The sequence below is a fragment of the Arvicanthis niloticus genome, chromosome 4 (genome assembly GCF_011762505.2).
Source record: "Arvicanthis niloticus isolate mArvNil1 chromosome 4, mArvNil1.pat.X, whole genome shotgun sequence".
Taxonomy (NCBI): Eukaryota; Metazoa; Chordata; class Mammalia; order Rodentia; family Muridae; genus Arvicanthis; species Arvicanthis niloticus.
Genome location: NC_047661.1, coordinates 118,277,254 through 118,302,940, shown reverse-complemented (window position 1 = coordinate 118,302,940; position 25,687 = coordinate 118,277,254). Strand labels below are relative to the sequence as shown.

At 37.7% G+C, this 25,687-nt stretch overlaps 1 protein-coding gene across 12 annotated transcripts in view; it reads left to right on the top strand.

The window, feature by feature from the left end:
* Window positions 1–25,687, top strand: part of Pdlim5 (PDZ and LIM domain 5) — a 158,466-nt gene that overhangs the window by 91,877 nt on the left and 40,902 nt on the right. For 3 of the 12 annotated variants that reach the window (XM_076933316.1, XM_076933314.1, XM_076933312.1), the window contains exons 7-13: window positions 1,424–1,441; window positions 1,665–1,837; window positions 2,153–2,189; window positions 17,623–17,733; window positions 19,511–19,654; window positions 20,506–20,637; window positions 24,590–24,774. In XM_076933316.1, the coding sequence (XP_076789431.1) occupies window positions 1,424–1,441; window positions 1,665–1,837; window positions 2,153–2,189; window positions 17,623–17,733; window positions 19,511–19,654; window positions 20,506–20,637; window positions 24,590–24,774 (800 nt within the window). Of the gene's footprint in view, window positions 1–1,423; window positions 1,442–1,664; window positions 1,838–2,152; window positions 2,190–2,709; window positions 3,815–17,622; window positions 17,734–19,510; window positions 19,655–20,505; window positions 20,638–24,589; window positions 24,775–25,687 lie in introns of those variants that run through there. The other 9 variants (XM_076933315.1, XM_076933313.1, XM_034499508.2 and 6 more) reach the window with 5 other exon arrangements.

Genomic DNA, 25,687 nt, shown 5'->3' with positions numbered 1-25,687 from the left:
GAATTAAGAGCCTTTTAATATATGCCAAAGACAGTATTTTTTTATAAATAACTTCTTTTTCTCAGTTTCTGAAATTTTTATTCTAAAAAGGATTGGCTGTTGTTCAATATTCATAAATATCTGCTAAGTAGGTCACTTCCATAATCATGAAATATCACTGTAATTATGTGCCTTACTTTTTTCTGCACAAATATTGATTCTTTTATTATGTGTGTCTATGACTTGTAGTCTTAGCTCAGACGTTGCAGCTCATTTCGTAGTCTTACTGAAAGAGCGGTCTGGTAATTCCTGTGGATCACGCTCTGTGGAAATCCACTTGTGTTCATCCTCTCCCTTATTCATTCCTCAGAACCACCTTTAGGACACAATCCCCACTTTTCAGGTCTGAGACTTAGAGCAGTCAGGTGACTTCTGTAAAGCACATTGAGTGGAGAGCATAGTCCTTCAGACTGTCTACATGAATTCAAATCCAGGGTTATTCACGTGGAGGAACTCTGGTGCTGAGGTAGTTTTGATGCTGTGACGTTCTGATGCTGCCTGTCTTGCACTGTGGTAGTTTTCTAGGGTGAGTTAGCCCAGCAGGTCTGACATCCACATCTGGACACATTTGGAACATTTTCTCTACTCGCATCTTCCACCACACAAGGCTTGAGCTCATTTTATTTTATTTTCTGAAATTAAACCCGTAGCTTCCGATATCTGGCATTTGACTTATTTCAGGAGAAGTAGGAACTATTTATTTTGTTCATATGATCCTGAAATGGTAAGTAATGTATATCATGACTCCCTTAATTTTTCTGTTATGTTAATAAAAACATGACAGTTCTTGACAAACTCAATGTTTGAATATCATACTTTCCTTATTTTGGCATATATTATCAGACTTAATTCTCATGGCACCACTTTATGTGGTGTTTTTTTTTCTTTGTTAATGAAAAAACCTGTGGCTCAGTGTGATGGACTTGTCCAGAATTACAGTTCTGAAGAGTGATGGAGGCAGCGGTTCAACATTGGTTCCTCAGAGATATTGCACATTCGCTGTGCTGACTTGGGCCATGGTTCTATCCAGGACTGAAGATGCTGTATATACAAATGAGAAATACTTATGTCCCTTATAAAATTATACTTGAAATTGCTAGTTTATCCATATAAATGATTCTTGGTTCTGGAGCCTAGTAAATCTACAATAATCTAATTTGTGAAAGCCAATTGATTATAGAATTCTAGAAGAAATATTCAAATATAATGGCTAAATCATGGTTCATATTGTTTTATGTGACCCAGTATGAATATCACAAATAATTTCAAATTGTTGGAATTTTTATTGCTGTAGGCTTTCCATTGTTTATTTTCCTTATTCTTTTTCTTTTCTTTTCTTCATGTTGGAAATTTTTCTTCTGCTGCCTCCTCTGTCACTTAAAAGGAAAATTCCACCTAAACGGTAATCTTGCTTTTCAGTATAACTCTTTAACCCTGTTGACTCTAACCTATACATGTATTTTACTAGATGTCTATTTAGAAGGGTATTTTGAGTATATTTACACAAACAAACTGTATATAAAAGGGATATTGAGAAGTAAATATATAATTGATAGTTTACCAAAGAATATTTTTATTATCAATGCAATTTAAATTGTAATTATTGTTTTTTCCTTTTTTTGTAGCCCACCAAGAAAACACATCGTGGAGCGCAACACAGAGTTTTATCATATACCCACTCACAGTGACGCCAGCAAGAAAAGGCTGATCGAGGACACTGAGGACTGGCGCCCGCGGACTGGAACAACGCAGTCTCGTTCCTTCCGGATCCTTGCCCAGATCACTGGGACTGAGCACCGTGAGTGAGAGCCTAGAGAACTCTGGAGGGGATGGGTGGACTCTGATAGTAGTATTTCAGCTTATCGGCAGTTATAGCCAACAGTCCTGGCAAAGATTGCATTTAAATTATGTTTAAAAAGATTCTAGTCCAGGGAGTTGCTCTAAAAAGAGGGGCATATAGCCTTGGTGTATATTATAGCCAGTATAATATCAATATGGATTTGTTTTAGTTGTCTATGAGGGTTTGACATTTGACATCCATACAGATAATTATGTAAGGGATTTTGAAGGTAAAAATTTTAAAGGTTAATTTTGGATCTTATTCACATTGCAGTGAAAGAATCTGAAAATGACAATACAAAGAAGGCAAAGTAAGTTCTTTTTTTTATGAATTGAATGCTTTCTTTTTGTGAATGGTCTCAGTTTGTACAGTGGACTCAATTGTAATGTTGCAGTTTTGTTATTTTTGTAAATAGAAGCTAAGGATTTAACTCATAGTGCCTTTAGTGCGACCTAAATGTATAGCAACAGATTTGCAAATTAGTTGAGATTGTCTGGATTTTATGTCTAAAGCATTTTCTCTGTAATAATTGAAATAATGAGTTGGCAAAGGGTATTTTACTAACAGTTCAGATCTCAGTTAGTGGGTTTCTGTGTTGGCTTGGATTCCCTTTATTTAGCGCATAAAAGAATATTTCCAGGAAGATTCTGGGGACTAATTTCTGTATTTCCAACAGCTCTCTAACTTCTAAACCTTTGCTATTTTTAACAAAGCAGCTGTCTGAAATTAAGCTTTTGCAAGGCATGTTTTCTGCATGTTGGAATTAGTGTAGAACCTTTTCTCTCCACCTTTTTATGACTCTTCTATCACTCTTCTTTTTATTTCCACAGGGAAAAGATACCCCTTCACGTCTTTAGTCCCAAATACACAAAATTACGTGACTGGCACCATGAAGTTTCAGCACGTGCTCTTAACGTACAGTGACTCTGAGCCCTGCTCCCCCACCTAAGCAGCTAGCACATCCCTTTCCTTCACGTTTTCTTTCTTCCATCTCATAGCAAATCTGTCTTACATTTGACTCATGAGAACTAGAACAATTGGTGTGCTTTCCTCACAGTTTCCAGTTGTGAAAACGAGAAGACCCAACATGTTGTGTCCTAATTGGTAGCTCGCAAATGCAAAGCCAAAGGACGGAAAGGAAGTGACCTGACCCCGTCACTGTACTTACACCTGTCCTCACTGCTTCAGTCACGGTCGTGGTGCAGGAGTCTTTTTGTAAGGTGGATTGGTTGAAGCAGAGGTAGATGAACAACAGTGTCCTTGTGTGATTAAGGAAGTGAGCCCCTTATGTTATTTACATTTCCTAAGTTTACTTTCAGGCTCATCATTAAGGAATGTTCAGAGTTGATTGTAAATTCTCCCACAGAGCAAACATGAGGAGGCAGATTCAGCGGAGAAGAGGATTAGAGCTCACTGTAGACTGAGGCATCTTGAAAAGCTGGTACTGTTTAGGTGGCTACAGAAACAAAACAAAACAAAACCAAATCAAAACAAACCAAAACAAAAGATATTTTACCCTTGCGTGCAGTGGGGAAACAGTATTGTTTTACTTTAGTTAATTTTAAAGATCCTGTTATCTACTAAAGGAAATATATAGAAGGTTCTGGGTGTTTTCATGGAATACACAATTTTTCAGTGCAAACAGTAGAAGATAGCTTTGCTGCATCTTTATGTTGGAGAAAAATGGCATAAAATAAGTTTCAACTAAATGTTTCTGATGCTGGAGAAATATTTTTGAGGTCATAAACTGTAGTGTGTTGCTTATGTTCTTACAAAGATGTATTTTGGGCAGTACAGGGAAATGCAATATATCTGATTATAAATGCCTTCTGCCTTGTAATATAGTATATTATACATTAGATCCAACCTCAGTAATAAACGCATTTTGAAATTTGGAAAGAGTTGTAATAAAGTTGTCTGTACCTTTGCTCTATACTTGTTTTCTTTCTTTGAGGTTAGTGACCTGCTATCCAGGACTTGTTAAAATGTTAGTTACTTCAGTAAAATAAGTAACTACCTTGTCTTTTTATTTGGGAGCATATACTTCATGAAGTTACCAAGATGTGAATGTAAAACATGGCAAAGACCTACTTTCCCCTTTTGTCCTCCTGAGTTGTTAATTATTTAAAGCAACATCATATGTCAGCAATATATGATTTGTCTTCCTGTGACAAGCCAAGAGACGTTCTTTCTATAACAGTGATCACTGAGGTTCTCGCCTATGTTGAGGCCAATTTTCCATTTTCCCTGTGTTCCCAACTTTTATGTCACCATAGACTAGAAGTACTGTGGATAGTAAAACAATTAACATTAATTTCAGTTAGTAACTTGCTATTATGCAACACTTGGCTGTCAGATGCATTTAAAGATAGTTCTAGAATTTAGGTGTGTCCCTCATGATGTTAAGGATGTCCTTTTATTGAAGCATTTTCTCAGATGTATGAGGGCTTGCCTACTTGTCTTTTTATAATCTTGACATTAGTCCCAGTTTTTACTGCATCTGTGTCCTCTGAAAGAAACTTGTTCTTTGACCAAGCTTTTTGTGCCTAATAATTCTTTGCTGATTTGAAAAAAACAGTCTCTGAAAGAAGATTGAGTTACAGTTACTTAAAAATGATATATCAGAGTAAAGATAGTATTTTTCTTAGCAAAGCCCAGTTTTCTCCAGAAAATATGGAGGTTGAAGAACTATTAAAATTTTAGATAAATCGTTTTCCTAATGCAAAGAACATGTGTAGAACATTTTTTTTTTTTTTACTTGAAATAGATGGTGTTGAAAAAAGAGTGGCTTGCCTAATTTCCGTAGCGTTCAGTATACCATCAAAAGGGCAGATGACCCAAATAATCTGCATTGGAGTGTGAATTGCATCCAGCAGCATCAACAAGATGTTCCATTTCATCTTGCCAGAACTTGAATTTCTGAGCCCAGTGACTCTTCTGGGACAGTATATACTCCTAGCTTAAAATTTTAGCCAGATGTTCTAAAAGTTTATAAAAAGTATTTTATAAGGGTAGTTACCCGGTTTATGACTTGTTGTCTCTCTTATGCAGATTTCATCACGTGCTTCTTTTCAGTATGAATTAGGAAGCTACTCTCAACATATATTTTACACAGTGTTTTACTAGTCAGAGTATGGCATGTGACTTTTGTGTCCGTGCCCCCAAGTATATTACTTGTGCAAACAGAGACATGCTTCCGTTGTTATCATTATGCTCTTTAGGAAAGAGAGAGAGAGAGAGAGAGAGAGAGAGAGAGAGAGAGAGAGAGAGAGAGAGAATAATGCTATTAAATTAGAATACAGAATAACAATTTTTTTTAGGTATAGAATAAATTGGGCTTTTATCAAACAAATAATTTTATACTTGCTTTGTTTTTGATATGATTTATGACCATCCCTTATTGACTCATTCATTCTGTGCTCATTCTTTCAATTGAGTGATTACTTGAATATCAGGCACCAATCTCTGGTCTCTGCTCTGGATACCATAGTAAATAATGGACAAATAAATACACAGGATGGTCCAAAGTCATTTTATGACCAGATTGTAGAGTAGGCGACTATGAAACAGATTTGGCTGGTGTAGGGCAGACTGCTGTAGATTATGTGGCTCTCTGTGGTGTGACCTAGTGCTGACACTAGGGAGAGTTAAGTAGGCTGTCTGAGGATCCCGGACAGTGCCTGAGGAAAGGAGATAGGTGGCAAACCGGGTGGCAGGTCTATGGATTCTATGGATTGGGGAGCGCCTATAGAGATCAGCCAAACCTATAGGGGAAGCAGGTATGGAAACATAATTCTTAGGCATGTAAGCAAATAATACTTATTCTAAATTTAGCTACTTTACTAAAATTCAAATGAAGAACCAAGGCATGTTGGAGTTTTGGCAGCTTTTAAAATAAGTACATACCTAGTAGTGTGTCCAACACTGACAGTCAATTTATTATTTTCCCTGTTGATATTCAGTGAAGATTTAGAGTGGGGAAAAGGCTTAAGTGCACTGTCTTTGTAGTATGTATGGAACAGCATAGGCTATGGAACACAGATAACATATAACAACAAAGTTTGATGTCTAAAACTTGGCCTATAATTTAGTTGGTGTGGTTAACGATTCTGTCTTCTCTCTGAAAAGCTGGCTTGATTTATCTTTTTTGCTCCTCTCATCCAAAATAATTTCATGATGAAGTTAAATATTTCCTTGATGATTCTTTGAATCATCATCATTATAGCTTTTATTGCTGTTAGAAATAGTGAGAAACGGAGCCATCAGTGCTGGGTTTATACTCAGGGCTGTTGCTGACTGAGTTTCCACACTCTCTTCATACAGCCATTTTTTTTTTCTTGGCTAGCTCATAGGATAGTATAATGTAAACCAAGGCAGGTTGGCCTTTTAATTTTCCCTTCTGATTATAAGATATTAGTTGTATTGCATTTGGGTTCCATGTATCCTCAATAACACATTTAAAGAAATTCTGAATAAATTCCATCACACTGAAGGTAAGGTCTTCAATATATGAGTCAGGGTGGTGAGACCTTTCAGTCCATAGCTGCACCATGACCTCTCCTCACCCTCAATTAGGTAATTGCTTAAGAAGTAGGTCTGAAGGGAAGTTGCTGCCCTGGACCCATTCGTGAGCACTGCCGCTTCTTCTGTGATGCTGTTCCTGCTTTGGGTAACAGGTATTTGTACCCATGCCCTGTGGGCCCAACTAGAATACAAGCTACTAGAATGGAAGCATCTTAGAGTTTTCTACTGTACGTGATGTTAGCAGTGACTCATTGGATGTGATTGCCCATTTTCCTCCTCTCCGCTAAACAGTTAGGAAAATAAGTCATAGAATAGCATACCATTCCAACTGAAGAATCAGTAGTAGAGGGTCAAATTTTTGTTAAAATATCAACATTACTGCTTACATTAGGAGTAAAAAATGGAACTTTCCTGTCTCCTGAAAGGAAAATTACAGTACTTCCGACCATGCTATTACCTATAGTTGATACTTTCTACTGTAGTCATCTGCTTGTGAAACAGGTATGAAGAGTGTTCTGATTGTTTGCTTCATTTTAGTCTTTCTTTTGTGTTTATGGGGTGCTTCTGCAGGAATCATGGTGTCTCATAGGTTGAGAAAATAACTAAGCTTTGAAACAAATACATGAGACACCTAGAGCTGTGATTGGGAAAAGAAACAAATCCTTTGCCACTCAAAGAATCCACTTTATATCATGGACTTACAAAAGGCAACAGCAGGGCCAAGATGTCCTTAGAGCCCTTGTTTTGTATGTGTTAAGTCCTGGGTTTGGTCTCCAGAATTAAGGTACAAATAAATAAACTAAGAAGCATCATGTTAGTAACACAGAATAAATAGAAAGGATGATGCTGATGATGGTGATGGTGGTGGTGATGATGGTAATGACAGATGATAATGAGTGTGTACAAGGATAGAAAATTATGGGAAGTCATTGAAACTTTAAAAAAAATTACTTCCTTAAAACATTTATATATAAAATAGATAATTTTGTCAAACACACAACTTATCTAAAATTAAAGGATACTCTTTATGGTGTCATAATTTTTTCTACTGAATAGGAATAATAGTAATATGTAGTTTATATGTAAATAAATATAAACTAGCATTTTATGTGAGCAAGAGAAATGGCTTAAACTTGTTAGGATCAAGCACAGTTCATCAGTCTTTTATCCACAACAGAGGATGGAGTTTACTATTTTCTTTTTTTTTTTTTTTAAAGAATTGTTTATTTATTTTATGCATATGAGTACACTATAGCTGTCTCAGACACATCGGATCCCATTACAGATGGTTGTGAGCCACCATGTGGTTGCTGGGAATTGAACTCAGGACCTCTGGAAGAGCAGTCAGTGCTCTTAACCACTGAGCCATCTCTCCAGCCCCAGAGTTTACTATTTTCTGGTGAAGAATTATAACATGGCACTGAGAAGGTGGCTCAGCGGGTGAGAGCACTTGTTATGTAAGCGTGAGGGCCTGAGCTTGAGTCTCCAGCACTCAATGTAAAGAGAAATTCAGGATCATGGTTCGTGCCTGTAACCCCAGTACAGAGCAAGGAAAGATGGATTCTGGAAGCTCCCTGGACAGCTGGGTTAGCAAAATGGTGACCTTCTGATTCAGTGACAGATGCTTCTCATGGCAGTAAGGAGAGGGGTAGGTGGAAGAAGACATTCAGCTTCCTCCTCTGGCCTCCACATGAGTGTGCATAGGTGCACATACCCATACATTTACATGACGCAGAGCACACAAATCACACACACAATATATACAATACATGTACACATCACATGTAAACACACAGAGAATTATAACAAGTTGTGGTTTTCTAGTTTCCAAAGAATTGAGATGATTGGCAGATGAAAATGTTTGTGAAAAGTTTCAAACTGGAATCTCCAGTTATACCACGTGAAGCTGAAATAGTCATGGATTGAAGACTCTCCTCTTCAGGGCTGCCTGTGACACCAAATGGTGCCCATATGAGTCCTGCCTTAAAGCCGTCAGAGTGGCATTTTCCACTGGAAGAACGGAAAAGTTCTAAGTTGGTTCTGAACAGAGATCTGTCATATTTACATATTCATCAATAATTTAGAAACAAACTGCAGGAGATTTCTCTAATGCATTCTTTTGCAAGTTTTTTTTTTTTTTTAATTTCTTCACAGGCAAATAAATATGAGCCCATAAAAGTTGGAAAAATCTTTCTGGCCAATTTCATGTCTTCTTTATTGTTCTATTTCAGAAATATATTTATTAAGACACAAGCAGGGTCTGGGGAGATGGTTCTATCAGTAAAGTTCTTGCCCTTGCAAGCACAAGGACCTGAATTTAACATGTAACAAGCTTGTCGTGTGTGCTGGTGAGGTGGAGACAAGAGTCCCAGGGCTTGCTGGTCAGCTAGGCCTGCCCAGTGCATGAGCTGTGGGTTCAGGGAGAGCGCATTTTAGGATTAAGGTGGAAGGTGATAGAAAAAGACACCATTGCTGACTTCTGGCTTCCACATGCACATGTACACACCTGTGTCTGCCTGTCTGCTAGTTAAGCATGTTTGTTACCCTACTGCTATTTCATTAGCTGTGCAGAGGAAGTGAGAATTGTTCCCCATCTGATACTTGTTATGAGATCAGTTAACAATCACATTTAAACCCAAAGGACAGAATGCCGGAATCCCCACATTTGTCTAATTTTATAAAATGATTCTGAAAATAGCTAGCTAGAATCTACTAGGTACTACTGTCTCAAGCATTCCTATGTGGTATGTATGACAATCTGGAAAAGAGTCACAGGTCAGAAACGGGCACATGAGCAAGTCATTTGTGTCTTGTACATATTGAGTGCTTGTGTGTAATCTCCCTTCACGTTCTGTTGGCACGTTATTCCATGGTGTAGCAACAGTGTGCTGGTCACCAATGCAGCTGTCGCCATCTACTGAACATAAGTGATCATTACACTTGAGTCTTTCTGGCAGTTCGTAGTTACTCTGTATTTTTATGTATATATAAGTTGTTCTCTTTATAATTCAAAAACTGCTTTATGACTTTGTCGAATTATTTGTGCCTTATTACTTCTTATGAAGCTCTTTATTATAAGAATCAGTATTTTAATATGTAGACTTGACTTATTTATAGAGCCCGTAATATATGCCAAGTGCCCTAAGAACTTGGGCGCACTTGTCAGATTGGTAAATGTTACAGTGCTCCTCAAGTTAATTTCTTCCACGCCTCCCTTCACAGAATAAACACAATGTCTGTTTGAAAATGCAATATCAAACAAAACACCTGCAGGCTAATTTTTCTAACATAAAACAAACGACAACTTGGAATACTTAGTAGCATTGACAACAGGCAGTTTTGCCATGGTGAAGACTTCGTTTGACCTCTTTTTATTCTAGTTAATTGCATATATTTCAGCCACACTGATATTTCAGAAAACTGCTAGTCTGCTTTTATGTTTACACAAAGATATTTTTCTTATTTTATCTTATAAAAGAAATAAAACTAATATACATGATAAAAAGTAAAGGACGGGAAGGATATTATAACAACTTAATTTCTATTTTCTTAAAGAACTTGACTTTCAAATTACAAGCATCTTAAAGCCTATCTCACCTTGTCCTAGCATTCTCTTCCGTGTCTCCATTTCAGTATCTATTGAAAGGTGTCTGTTGAGCTACCCTGTGTCTGCCTTAGTAATAGGTGCTCATCTTACTCGTCTCTTGTGTGAACACACTATAGGTGGTTAATCCTGGGGAAATTTTTAGTTAATGTTGTTTTTTCATGTACTTTATTCTCCATCATGGTAGTCTAGCAATTCATAAGAAGGAACCTGAGAATAAACTTTTGGAAGATTTTATAACTTCAGATCCTTGTATGTACTGGTTAGACAGTAGGTAGTTTGAAATTTTAATGCAGAAGAGGAACATGTTTAGACAGAGTAAAAATCAAGGGTATCAGACTACATGAAAGGAGGCAAATATTTGTAGCTCTTATAAAGGAAATTGGAAGCATATCACATGATGTTAGGAAAATGAGCGTCGATCTAGATGGCTTTCTGTTGCTGTCATAAATACCATGACCAAAGGCAGCTTGGGGAGGAGAGGGTTTATTTGACTTATGCTTTCTCAGGACACAGTGCATCATTGAGGGAATTCTGGGCAGGAAGTCAAAGAAGAAGTTGAAGCAGAAGTCATAGAGGAACTCTGCCCAGACCTACCTGCCTAGGGCTACAGTCAGCTGGGCCGCCTTCTACCTATCTCAAGGAATACCCATCGCAGCCATTGCCACAGGCCACTTCTTTAATTGAGGCTCTGTCTTCCCAGGTCACATGTGGCTGTGTCAAGTTTCTGATAAAGACTAACAAGCACAGACCTCTGTCTAAATAAATAAAGCAAAACTACCAAGCAGCATTAATTTGGGGCATTTAAAAAGAGGAAGAAACAGAAGTAGTGTTTTCAGTGGTGATGGTGAGATTTTTGTTATTGTTGAAAGATATAATGAAGCAAAAATAACCTGATCTCAGAAGCACACACTGGAAGGGTTTTGACTTACTCACCTCTGGAAGGAATTGATGCCCACATATAAACTGACTCTGGACTACTTTGAATAGGTTCTATTTTTTCTTCATGTTATTTTTTCAGTCATGTCTTTCTCAGCGATTTACAAAAGAAGATTCCTAAGGAGCATTGTCTACATTTTTTTTTTTTAGCCAAAGAATGGGAAAGAAAATAGAGTAAGAAAAGGAAAATATTTTTTCTTTTTTTTTTTTTAAGGTTTACTTCTAAATAAACTAGTTAAATGTGAGCTCACTTGGCATGAAAAATCTAAATGACATTCTGAGGGAGGGAGGTGTGAGAGGGAGAAAGAGCACGTGGGGTGTATATGTGTACATACACATGTGTGTGAATTTGGTCACTTGCGTGTCATGGTGTGCATGCATAGATCATGTGACAACCTTTGGTCGTGCTCTTTCCTTTACATCTTGTTTGAGACAATTTCTCTTGGTTGTTTTTCTGCTACATATGGCAGGTTAGCTGTTTTGTGGGCTTCCAGGAATTTTCCTGTCTTTGTCTTCCATCTCCCTAAAGAAAGTAGAGATTCTGACTCTTGGTACTTTAGCAGTCGTAGTCCTGGGATTCTAATAGTTATTCATACCTCTGTGGCGAGCACTTTTGCCCATTAAGCCATTTATTTAGCCTCTAGATATATTCTTAAACACATGGCTAGTGACAAGTGAGCAGATTTTACAAGACCCAGAATGAGTTCTCAAGATGCAGATCACATACAACCATAGCATAGATTTCAAATGATTGAGGGAAATAGTTAATTTCAACAAATCATCAAAGAAAAGGTCTTAAGATCTTTGTACAGTTAATAACAATTGACATATATTCATATATATATATATATATATATATATATATATATATATATATGAATATAGCAGGTTGGTGGAATTTAAACAAAGAGTACTGTTTTAAGGTTCAACCGCTGACTTGGGTGAAAACTACCATCCTGTCTCCTTATTTTGTATGTATTGTGAAGATATGCATCTATTATCAGGTTATCCTTCAAACATATGTTGGAAATTTATGAAATTGGACCAATTCTAGTGAATAAAAAATATGAAATTTAATATATCTATGTGCAGTTGAAACCAACATATTTTACTCTTCTGTAATACCTGATACAGAGGAAGATTCTTCCTCTGTACTTTAAGAGCAAGATGTTTGAAAGGAAGCTTTCTGAAGTACAGCCATGCCCAAAAGACAGTGTTTCATAGAACTTCTCATCTATTATCTCCCCTCTTCCTCCGACCTGCCTTCTGTGATGTTTCTTGTAGCTCTTAAATCTATTGGCACAAAAGTGAAGTAGTAGTAAATACAACCTGGTATATTACCTTTCAATTCTTGACATTGGTTTCTAAGAGCTTCATAAATAACAATCCTAAAAAACAAACAAACAAGTAGCCAAGAAATTACAGTGCATTGATGTACTTTTGGATCAGGGATTGTTACATTACACATTGAACGTTTTTTACTATGAGTAGACCTCATAGATTAGCAATGGCCCAGGTTCACACTTAGTTCATTTGGCCCTCTGTATCTGTGGGTCCTCATCCATAAATTCACCCAAGTATGGACCTAAACTTTTTTCCACCTAGATTGTGTTAGACTTTTATTCCTAGCCATTCTCTATGCATTACCACACCTATTTCCATAGCATTGACATAGTGTTTGGCTTTATACGTAGTAATCTAGAACAAGTACCAATGCCCTATACCTGTGGTTGTACTTACATAGGGTGGTGAGGGAGGAGAATGGAAAGTTTAGGGTGAGCTTGGGTGACAGAAGATGACCGTGACTTAAAATAGAAAACATCCAGCAAAAGCGTATGAAGTCCTTACTTTGTGGCACTCACTTTCCTGGTGCTAGATCATAAAAGAATGAGAATGCTGGGAGGGGTAGAAGTACAAACAGTGTGACAAGAACAGCAAAGGGGGTTTTAGTTTACCATGCAGCTTATCTATGGCAGCATGATGTGCCATATGAAAGAGAAGGCTGAGGTCAGTAGACGCTAGTTAGGGATTCACATTTATTTAAGTTCCTCAACATAAGCCACTTTACTCAGTCCATCAGTCTCTTACTTTCCTCACTAAGGTTCATTGATAACAGCCTTCTTTGAATTCCAGACTGGACTGTCTAATGGCCTCATGTCTGGGTCCCCAGCTCTGGCTGTAGCACCTGTCTCATTGCTCTTTTGCCTCATCCTACAGTTGTTATCAGTTACCTCAGTGACAGTCTGTTGAATCACCAAATACCTGGGTTACTAAATTCTTTGACTCATTTCACTTCTGGGATATGCTTTTCCAAAATTAAGTTTAAGTCTTGGAATGTGACAGCCATGCAATCCAAATTTCCATGTAATATGCACAAAGTCTAGATTTTAAGCACCCTTACTAACTCTCTTACCTCCTGATTTCTATCAGCCTTTTCACAGAATGAACTTGGATTGTTCCTAAAGGCAGCACCATTTCCAACTCTCTCTCTCTCATCCTCCAGTGTTTCTACAGTCCAACTCTTCCTCTAAAGCACAGCAATACCTCCACAACAAAGGCATAGAGGTTAGAGCAGGAGGAATGGCGTTTGTGAGTGCTGTCTGTGATGCTGGATTAGGAACAACAGAAAGGGTAAAGTAGGAGCCTAGGAAATGATGGATGAGCAAGAAGAGAAGCACAAGGCGATTCTTCGTTCAGGCTTCTTGGAGGAAGAAGCTCCAGCAGATGACCCTTTGAGGAGAACTTTCACAGGGAAAAGGAGAGCTTTCACGGGGAAAAGGAGAACTTTCACAGGAAACAGTGGTTTGCAAGGATACTCAAGTGAGAGGAAGGAAGGAAGGAAGGAAGGAAGGAAGGAAGGAAGGAAGGAAGGAAGGAGAAAGAAAGAAAGAATATAGATACTTGTTACACTACTGTTAAAAGTCTAGGTGGAAAATGAATAGTGGCTGTGTTATGGAGCAGGAGAATGGGTTTAAGGGGGACTCACAGGGGTGTTGTAATGGAACCAGAGGTCACAGTGGAGGTAATGTAGGTAAAGGTTTTCTTCTAGTTTCTGATAATAGTATGGCCAGCAATGGAATAGCATACTTTGGGAAAAATCTTAAGAATTCATCCTGGAAAAAAAAGTTAATTTTGATATGAGACATGCACAGAAATAAATAAATAAGTGTACATTCACAGCACAGTCTGATGTTTACAGACCACTGAGATAAAGACAGTGTTACATTGCTACTTAAAGATGTGAAAGAGTATTATGTCATTCTACAAATTCTATTGCTCTGGCAGTGACCTGAGAGAAGGAGTAGCCAGCGAAATACTGATCTGGGGTTGTAGCACTGAAAACAAGAGATGGTTAGTTAAATCAGATACTGAGACTGGGTAATAGACAATCCCCTGTGTGAGGTATCAGCAGTGCCAAACTCACGGAAACAAAGGAGAATTGTAGAGTGGGTGAGCATTGTGCATTTCCAAGATGAAAACATTTAAAGTTGGTTCAAAATGTTATTTATTTAACAATACTGAACCGTACATTAAAATAACAATAGCACATTTTATGTTTTGTATTTTTTAACCACAATAAAAACAAAGTAGATACAAATTATCAATCCAATTTAGTCATAAAGAAGTCATTAGTGACCTTGACAAAAATATGGGTATATTGGAACTGAAGTGTAACAAGTGGTGAGCACACAGTTATTTCAGTTTGACTGAAAGGAGCATAGGAAATAGAAGATGAAAGTAGTTTGCCAATGTTGAAGATGTCTTTAAAAGAACTGGCATTTTGAAGGACACATATATGTAATACCTGGTGCAGGAGGAGAGCTCAGTTGAGGTGCTTGAGAGCTACGAAGGAGCTGGAGAGCCAGCTGAAGGATACTAGACAGCTGTGCAGGGTGCAGGCCAGAAAGCATTCTCCTTGTCTGATCCTGCAGCATGGGGAAGATGGTAGTGACTGGTTGGCCTAGATAGATTATTAATATGGGTGCAGGTGGAAACACTTAGGCATGGTTGCAAAGAAAAACATAGTCCACAAACAGCTCTTTGTTCATCTTTCCTGAGAAAAGCAGCCAAAGGCTGCAAGCCCAGTTCTGCAGGTGTATCTGGGAAGCAAAAACTTGAGACCTTTTTTGTGGAAACCAAAAGCTCAGCTAAGCAGCAGTTAAGGCAGAACGTTCGACTGCTCTGGATGTGCTGTTAGTCAGAACTCTCAAAGCTAAGAGGAATGAATATTAGGAAATGTCAGGATGAGAATACATGTTGATGTCTGCTCCATATTATAGGTTTTAAAGTCTGTCACAGCCTTGTCTTTTTACAAACTGGCTAAATAACAAATAGATAATCATGTAAACTTGTCTTTTTACAAACTGGCTAGGTAACGAATAGGTAAACATGGAAAACTTCGTAAGTGCATTGTTCAGTACTTGAGAAATCTAGCTTTTAAAACTATTATATAAATTTTATAAATTTTAATCCTCAAATATTTCCAGTCAGCATAGTTTCTAGAAGCATCAGAAGACTTCTTCAACCAAATCTTTTACAAATAAACTCTGATTATTAATTAGCATGTAAATAATTAAGATGCTTTATAGTTCTCTTAAAATACAGGGGCTTGTTATGGTATAAAATGTTTTTGAACCCCAGTCATTTCTTTGATCATGTGTCCTTTCCTAGACAATGTCGTTTGCTTAGCTGGATGATATGTCTCTAGAGCTACAAATGTTTTAAGACAAACACACACATTATCGTGAGCTCTGTATTTGAAAATAGGAAGTTTCACTAATTCAGTCAGTAAATATATGATAATTATTATATTTAATTTTGTATACATCTATATCATGGATTCTGATTTCAGGAAAATTTTTGTTTAGTGAGAGAGTCTGACTTTAAATAAATTAGTCACACAAAGAGTACAATATAATAACACTTGCATGCAGGAAAACACAAAGTGCCATGAACACATGTAACAGTGATAATATCACAGAGGAGGTACCTTTAAACTGAGTTGAGAAGGATGCTTAGAAATTAATCAAGCGAGGTGTGATACAGAGACATAATGAAAAGCAGAAGTAGCAGAGTTTGGTCTGTTTCAGGAAGAAATGAGAAAGCTAGAGAGAGGAAGCGCTTAGAAAGCTCAGTGAGAGGAGCTAGAAGAGACAGCTATCCATATGGCAGTGCTGAAAGATCATGTCACACAGTTTGTACTTTAAAGGGCAGGATGATAGCTAAGTGCTGTTCTCTTTCTCTGGGACAAAGCTCCCACCTTTGTACCCTTTTTTTTCCCCCTTTATTTTCTTATTTTTCCTTTTTGGCTTACTAAATGTCCAGATCAGAAACACATTGAATTTTGTGGGTAATATAGTGTGCCATAATTACTCAGCTCTCCCTATTAATAGACAGACAGACATAAATGAATGAGCTTAATAGTGTCCCAATAAAACTTTATATGTACATGCCAAAATATGATGCCATGTACTTTCCATGAGGGAAATCATGGTAAATATTCTTAGTTTTGTAAAAATAACTTTTTAAAAATATGAAAACTATTTTTAGTTTGTAGTCTTCATAAAGATGGTGGCTGTTCCCCCCCCCCATTGGGCTATAGTTTATTAACTTGTGCTGTATAATTTTGTTTAGCTTTGTCTGTACCTCTCATGATACTTTATTTCTATATGGCAGTTTCTCAAGTTGTTGCAATTTTTCAGCACTTTAATAAATGACCAATTCTAAATAAAAATTGGCAATACCAGTGCTCCTTTTCTATTTATTTACCTTAAATTCACATTTTTCATATAAGAACCAGTGTAATATGGCTTACCAATTCCATTTTTCCATATATGGGCTTTTAAGAAAATGGGCAATTTTGTATTTTTCTTGTTAAATCTTCCCAATGTTATATTTGATGCTTGTTTGCTTTGAGACCAACACTTTACTGTTTCTGTCTTTTCTTTACATGGTAACATTTCTTCTAAATTTAATGTTGCATCCTAAAAAAAATTGACATAGATATTTTTTAAAAAAACAGTGAAAAGTCAATGACAACAAAACATGAAAGTAGGAAAGAGATTTGGGAAAGAGGAATACAAGCAGATACTGGGAGGACTTTGATCAAAGAACATCTTTATAATACGTATTTATATAAATTGTAAAATGTTAAAAAGGGATGTGTAGGAATTGAGAATATCAGTACAATAAATTGTATGCAAGTGTTATTATAAATGTAATTACATAAAAAACCCACCACAGCCTCTTGCAACTATTGGTTGTATACTATCAAGATGTATACCATTCCTGTGATTTCAGATCTACAAAAATGTAGTACATTACCCAAACCAGTGGTAACAGTAAGGGAAGACTTGGTCCAAGTTCCATGTGACTCGGAGTATAAAGTTTTTAAAGTAACTCAAAGCCACGTAATCAGTGAATGGAAATTTCCAGCCACCTTTCCCTTTAGGCATAATCTCTTATCACATGGGTTTAGCCATGCTGAGTGATTTGGGAGAAGAGCCTATATTTGGGGTTGAGGGACAGTATTGGATTCGGTTTGTAGATACAGATAGAAATAAGAACCAATTCCTAGATATGAATTACTGACACTTAAATGACAGTATGCATGGCAAACACAATGTCAACTTTACATGAATCTTTGTTTTTCACTTCTGAAACTTTGGTTTTACAGTTCTCTGGAAGACCTACTTAAGAACGGAGCACAGCCACCTGCAGCTCCCCAGCTATTAACTGTTCCTAGTCAAGTAGCCACAGTGTCTAAGGGAGCAGCCACTTACTCTAGGTAGAGTTCCTTTTCCATCTCAGTGCTGGCGATGAATCTAACTACTAAACTCACTGAAAACGGGAGCACGGTTGTGGATTAAGGAGCTAATATCGTTAACACTCATTCTTAGCCTCGGAACACTGCGTTAGCCTGCTTTTATAGTCTATGAATGTATTATATACTTTGGTTTAGTTTTTAACTTCTAGTAACAGAATGAAGAAGTCTGTGTCTTTTGTTTACTCAGTTGGAGATTTGTTAAATTAGCTCCCTGAGTTTGGTTTAAGTCTGCTCTTGAGTTCAGTCATTTACCTCTGAGAGAAGAGGTAGAGATCGCATACCCTAAAGATGTGTAGGGGATAGGGGATACTATCTGCACGACATTGGTAGTCCTTTCATTTTAGTGTTATTTTTTTAACCATGGGAGGGAAGAACTTGGTTTGTTTCCTCTTTTCCTGGACTACAGGACGGCTTACTGTTGCATAGTTAGCTGACTATTTTAAACCTTATTTCTATTTTTTATTCCCCATCACGTTCTCTCAATAGTAACCGTTGACTCAAAGACAGGGGTGACTGAGAACCCCACACATTTCTTGGTAACTGCTCTGCACCCTAGCACTCACATGTTCCCAGTGCACTAAAAGCATCTTCGTTTCCCTCTGCTTTCTGTTTTACTAACTCTTCATAGCAGGGGTTAAAACTCAGCCATACTGTTCTGATTACAGATATGTAGCTCACCTTCGTTTCTATACACTATGCTGAAGCTGACTTCCTATAGTTTCTTCAGCTTTCTTTCCGTCATTTATATAATTACATCGGTGGAGTTGAGGTCTTAGTAATCTTTGCCGGATTTGCCTCGTCATGTGTTAGAGGTGGCCATTGTCACAACCTTTTTAAGTCAAAAAGCAGTTATTGGGCTATAGTGATGTTATCATTAGTAACTTACATCTAATGAGGAAGACAAGAGAAAATCCTACACCATGTTGTTAGACTATCCTACTTAACTAGAAAAAATTTCAGCTAAACCTTGATCACCAGTTTTGAGAGTGCTGCATTCCTATTGCTGGGATGTAAATTCCTGCCCAGATATTTTGCTATTTGAAAAAAAAAAAAGAAAAAGAAATAATTATTTTAGTCATAAGGACACTTCTGAATGCAAAATTTTATCTCATTTAAAAAAATCTTACACACCTAAGTCAAAATAGAAATGGGGGCTTTTGCAGAGAAGACTATGCTTTGGTTTTTGTTTGGTATGCTTAAGATATTCTTAAGTAGTTTTATTTTTGCAAAGGTTCTTACCGTCCAGAATATCTCAACTTACATTATTTTTAAGCTATTTCTTGTTCATGTTAATAAATGCTGTTGCTTCTGAACATGTAGTTGGTTCTGCTTCTGAAACCATTTCTTATTAAAATGTCACCCCATTGGTGTGTATCTACTCTCAGACAGCATTTCTTATATAAAGAAAGCCCCCTTATCTCTGCTTATAGAAACAGAGCTTTTATTTTCAGATTCATTTTCTTCTTAGTTGCATAGGTATCATTCTTCTAATATGTGATATATTATTTTGATGCAGTTGACATTACATTGGACTTGGTGAAAACCAGTCAGTTTTAGATAGGCTTATGCATTAAATGTCTGAAATTTCAGATATAAGTGGCCTAAACGATTGTCACCCCTTTACATGGCTCACCTTCGTGTCTAAATACTGATCTAGAATGGGCGCTGACTTGAGTTTATTCTGCTGTCTTTTTTTACTTTTATTTTTTTCTTTCTCCTGTCTTTCTTTTCCTATCAGTGTAAACAGCTCTACAAGAACAGTAGAAGGTTCTTTGGAAGGTTTTGGAAACTTTTCTGCCTTCTCCCCTCCTGCTAGACACAGTGCTGTAGTTGTCAGTGGTGCGGCTGCCACTGTGTCTGCTGCTCTTGCTTCAAAAATCAGGTAGAATTCTGTGTGCAGTGCATGTCTGTGGTCCCAGCATCTTCCAGGTCTGACAGGTCACGGAGAGAACTGACTTGTCTAGAAGCAGGGTTTTGTAATGAGCTCCCCCTTGTGTCTGTCGTATGCATTTCACACAGGCTGTAGCTGGGAGGAGAATGTTCTTGACAAGCATCCGTAGCTCTGTTTTCACAGCTACCCCTTATGTGTATCTCTCAGCTGTGCTCATTGTGTATTCTGTTCTTACAGACCTTTAGAGTTTACCACTATCAGTTGTATTTGAGGCTGAGTCAGGTAAAAATTCAATTTCTGATAATGCTATTGTATTCCACAACATTGGTGAATTAAAGCCTAATTACTCCCCCAAACAGCCCTTCTATGTGCTTTGTTTCTATATTATTTCTATCACATTTATAGGCTTAAATGCTTTTGAAAGCTAGCCTTGCATCTGACTGTAGTAAAAATTTCCTTAGTTGCTTTTGGTTTTTGAGACATGGCCTCTCTGCATAGCTCTAGCTGTCTGAGGAACTCACTTTGTAGACCAGGCTGTTTGAAATCAAACTCACAGAAACAAAGATCTGCCTGACTCTGCCTCTCAAGTACTGGGATTAAAGGTGTGTGACATCCTGCCCAGGCAAATTTCATCAATTTTATATAAATGAGTAAAATAATACAATGAATTAATGGTGTTTCTATTCACCTTTCTCACTGCTTTGCACTTCTCTCTCTCTTCCTCCTCCCTGTCTCTCTCTCACTCCTAAAGGAAATGTCTCAGATCATAGGTGAAAACCTGCTAGCTTTCTTTTGTGGACACTGCAAGTATTCACTGATGCTCTTCTCTGAATGCTTGCCAGGCTCTCCGGCCCTGAAAACTCCTGGTCCCTTCTGGATGCACTTTGCATCAGCACTGTTCCCAAGCCTCTAGCTCTTTCCTGTCTTCAGTCCTCTGAGCAGTCAAGTGGCTCTATCCATGTTAAGAAGAACAGGTACTGTGGGAAGGAGCATGGCACGTGGAAGTTTGTTTCCTCTAACAACATAATACGATGTAACAAGCCAGATGAAAAGTTGTAGAACTGACGTGACCAGTTTTGAATTAGCTGCAGTTTCAATGTAGTGCCCACACACGTGCATGCTCTCTCATTTGCCTATCAGCTCACTTTCTAATCTTTACTAGCACTCTTGATGCTTGGTATGAAGTCATGAATAATTGTGCCAATATTTAAACTGTAGTGGAATCCAGACTTTTATCACATGGCTATAGCTGTAGTAGCATAGTCAAATGATTACTAAGCCACGTATTTTCAAAAGATGAAGAGCAATATAATTATTATGGCTGACTACTATCTTATAATCCATACACATGAGAATTTTACTTGAAAAGTTACTTAATTTTTACTATATGTGCTAAGTGGATGTGTTCAGTTTTATGTTGCTGTGACAATATACATGAGATAAGCAGTTTGTGTGGAGGTAAGGATTATGGTGGCTTGTGGCTTGGGGTTGCGGTGGGTGGTTGCCTGGCTCCATTGCTTTTGTGCCTGTGGGACGCAAAGCATCATGATCAGGACCATGTTAAGAGCGGAGCTACTTAACCTCATAGTGGCAGGAAAGGAAGGAAAAGGGAGAGGCTGCGTCCCCATGCCTCCTGTAAAGGTACACTGCCCATCACCTGACTGCCTCCCAGTGGTGCTCACCTCCTCAAGGGTCCACCACTTCCTATAGCAACTACTTAAGCCAAACTGTAGAGATTCAGAAACAAAAACAAAATATTAATGGCTAACCCAAAAGTTACTAAGCATAATACAGATATAAAAATACCCCAGGGTTGGCTAAATGTGTAATCTCAGTGAGTCAGCTAGAGAACATACTTTGTGACAAATGTAAAATCAGTAGAAAGTAAACGGCTGCCACTGCAGCTCGTAGTGGTGTGCTGTAATGAGCTGTTAGGTTCCGCGGCTACCCAGCATTACAGAGGTTTTCCTTATGCTACACTACAGTTCTCTATTACTTGTTAGTAAGGTATTTAAGCTGGCAGCAGGGAGAGCAGACCGTCTCTAAGGGAAAAACATTGAAACTGTTTAAATTTTGGGTGCTTGAGTGTAGTTGGATCACACTTTAGGAACTGGATGGAATGTTATGTGAATCTACTCCTTCAGAATTCTTAGTCACACAGGTATGCCTGCAGCTCCAGTCTGAAAGAAGCTCTCTCGGACCCTGTGAGAGGGAGCAGTAGTAGTCCAGACTTTGCCTTTTATTAATGGCGATACAGATAGCACTTATTTTGATATTTGAGACAGGGTATAGAGCTAAGAGCATGGCTCAGTGGAATGCTTGTCCAAGAATTGGGAATCCGGGTTCTGTTTCTATCACTGGAAAAATAAACATAATCTACATAAGTACATATGACTTAGATCTTTATAGCTTCTTTATAGTGTGGCTCAAATCCTTAATGTTTGAAGAATAAGTTTAAAATTTAAGTATTATGTGCCATTGGTGAGAGAATTTATATCAACCCTTGTATAAAAAAATACAACCTAAATTAAAACATGTTAGCTTACAATAATCTTCATGGGACTTTTAACATAATTGAAATAATTGTCATTTAAAATTGTAGCTCAGATTAAAATCTAGGATGGAGACCATATTTATAAGTAAATTGTTATATGAAATATAATTTAGTAATCATACTTACTAATAATATCACCTTTGAACTATATAATTAGAACGTAGACACAATCATCAGCGCCACTTTCAATACATAACTCAGTGTTGAGGATTACACAAGTACTTTATGAGCAATACCTAGAAGTTTAGTTTATGCTTGTTAGAACTCTGGAAGAAAGGCAATATATTTGTACTGTTTGAAGATGGAGAAATTTACCAAGGTTAAGTAATATACTCCTAGCAAGGCAGAGTTCACATCCTCAAGTAATATACAATGTAGTGGAGTTATATATGAAACTCACAGTTTTTAAAACAGCCATCAAAAGTGAATGTAAATTTATATACCAGATATTCAATAAATGATAATAAGTGACTTACAAGTGTCTCTACTTGTAGCAGCTTGAGGAGTTAAATATAGACTAGTATGTGATAACTGCTTCTCATAGAGCATAACACTATGCTTTTAGTTCTCTTGGTAAGCATAGGTAGAATTCGGATGCTTACAGAAGGAAGGTATTGAAAGGAACCTGCTGTACAAAGTCTGCCTGGAAAGAAAAGTGTAGCATAGAGAATAAGGATGTCCAGAATCTGTAGTTTCTGTGACACAGCAGGAGAGCTGATACAGACCTATAGATTATAGCCATGCCTTTGGCTGAATGCTGAACTGTAACTCAGTTTTCCTGTCTCTTATTGGCCACTCCCATTTAGAGTCCCCTCTTCTGCTTAAGTGCCTCTCAGGTGAAACAGGGCTTTCAGTACGTAAGGCACAGGAGTTTTCCTTTGAATGGTTTTCCGTATTAGGATTGCATTCTTTATTGAACCGCATTCATCTCGCTGCAGATTGGGTTTATGAGTGGTACACAACAGGTAGCCATATAGAACCAGCCCATGTAGATGTGCAAGGTTGCCACGGCCACTCAAAGTTTTTCATACCTTGGGCCATCTAGTGTTGCTACGTTCAATACCCAGATTCACTTGTCTTGGCAATGGATTCCTGTCATCAAGTTTACTGACTCATAAGTTTGGAAGATATCCTGGAAGTCAATTTTAATTTCTTCAGATGATTAAATGGCAATGATTCAGACTCTAGTCTTTCTGGATTTTACTTTTGTATATAAGCTCTTTCCTATTTTGTGTAATATACATGAATAATTTAATCTTAGAATAAGAAGTTATAATAAGTTAATTATAATATAATTAATATATTATAATATAATATGTAATTATAATATGATAATTATATAATAGTAATTATTCTTATTATTATAATCAGAATAATATATCTTAAATCTAATTTATTTATAATAGGTAGATATACTCAATATAGATAATTTTATTGTTTCAATGTTTATTAGCCTTTCATATGTTAAGTTCACATTCTATGCCCTAAATAGGCTAAGCATCTTATATTTAATTATTCTGCTTAACCTACAAGGGATTTTTATCACCAAAGTATTAATGACCTTATTTAAAGTTTAGATAATAGGCTCTAGAAGCAAAATAATTGCCTATCAGAATTGAGAGGAGATAATGGTAACTGAATCTCTTCTTTCCTGGCATTATGAACCTAGAACACTGGACATTCTACAAGGCAGGAGATACTGTCTCTTTGTTATACTGCCTGGCATATGGGGTGTCGAAGCAATACTGAATGGGTGAGAGACTGTACAGTGGAAAATGGTGACTGCAATGTGTCAGGGAAACAGACCTTGAAGTGCCAGAAGAACGTGTAAAAAGAGCACTCTTGATGCTGTTCCATACAGGTTATTAAAGATACTCTAGCAACTAATGCTCTTGATCTGATGATTCTTTTGAAATATTAACTAGAAATGAAGAGAGAAAATTCACTGTGTGGATTGGTTCTATAACTTACTGCAGACTGTTTGAAAATAACTTCCATCATACAGAAAAAAAATATTAACTGCTTTTTCTTCTTAACAAAGGGAAGTCCTTCATGATCTCAGAATTATTTGTGTATTATTTGCCTGTAAAGTAGCAGACTTCCTTATGGCGTTGGCATTTATACTTGCTTTGTTGATTTCCTTCTTTGTTCTTCTCTAACTCCCCACCTCCACTCTCCTCGACAGTTTTCCACTTCCCACTTAACGTCACGTGTTCTATTCTCCCAACCCAATCTCGGAGTTTTCTTTTTTAAAAATCAAAGTTCACTGGTATTTTGTTTTCCTTAAAGCTTTAATGGATTTGGAGATGCAAGACTCATTGTTGAATTAGATCGATCCCCTCACCACAGCTGTTCCCTTCCCTTCCTTACAGTAACACCCAGGAGCCGTCTCAGCAATCCGTGTCATCTGGAGCTTCACCTCTGAGTGCGTCTGAGGCCCTGGAAAGCCCAGGTTCAAGCAGGCCAGCGGTGGCTGGCCTCAGGTCTGCTGCTGCTTTCAAGCCTGTAGGATCCACCAGCGTCAAGTCACCAAGCTGGCAACGTCCAAACCAAGCAGGTATTTCTAAAGAAATCTCTCACTCTTAGCTTTTCAGGAACAAAATTTTGAAAATGTATTGTGGCATGTACACTAGAAAGTTGTTAGTGAAAACCATTCTCAACGATTTAAGACTTAGGAAGAACTCTAAGGAATATCAGTGATATTCCTTAGATAGGAGAATATCTTTGCTCCTCAGAATGTCTCAGCATCATCTTCTGTGCCTCATACATGCCTTTGCTTGTTCTGGAGGTAAAGCAAGAGGAGGAAGGAGCACAAAGTACTAGAAAGAGGGAATTTAAATACTGACATAACACCTCAGAAGAAAGCTGAATTCTCAGTCACCTCTATAGATAAGAACTTCAAATACAATTATCCATCGCTCTGACCCTCAGTCTTCTGATATATAAAATTCAAGAATTCTAAACCAGCTACTGTTTCTGCAACATAAGCAGCATCTATCGGTATATGACAGAAGGAGCTGTGCTAGGAGTAGGCAGGTAGCTTAGTCAGTAACGTCCTTACACATTAGCCAGAAGGTCTGAGTCTGGGCCCTAGAACTCATGTAAAAAACCCTGCAGACCTGTATGTGCTTATAATCCAAGCATGGGGACACAGAACCAGAAGGATCCCCAGTGCTCCACAGCCTGCCAACCTGGCCTACTCAGCAAGCCCCAGGCCAGTGGGAGACCCTGTCTCATAAAACTAGACATGGCACCTGGGAGTCAACCACAAGGTTGGCCTCAGACTTTCACAGCACATGTACACACACACACACACACACACACACACACACACACACACTACCTCTGTTAAAAGGATGGGACTACACCTTGAGGCTCGCCAACCCCAAGTCCAGCTTTGTATCTTCTTGGTGTTTTCCCTTCTCCTGGATAGTGTGTCATCTAAGTTCCTCATACTACCTGACCATTAA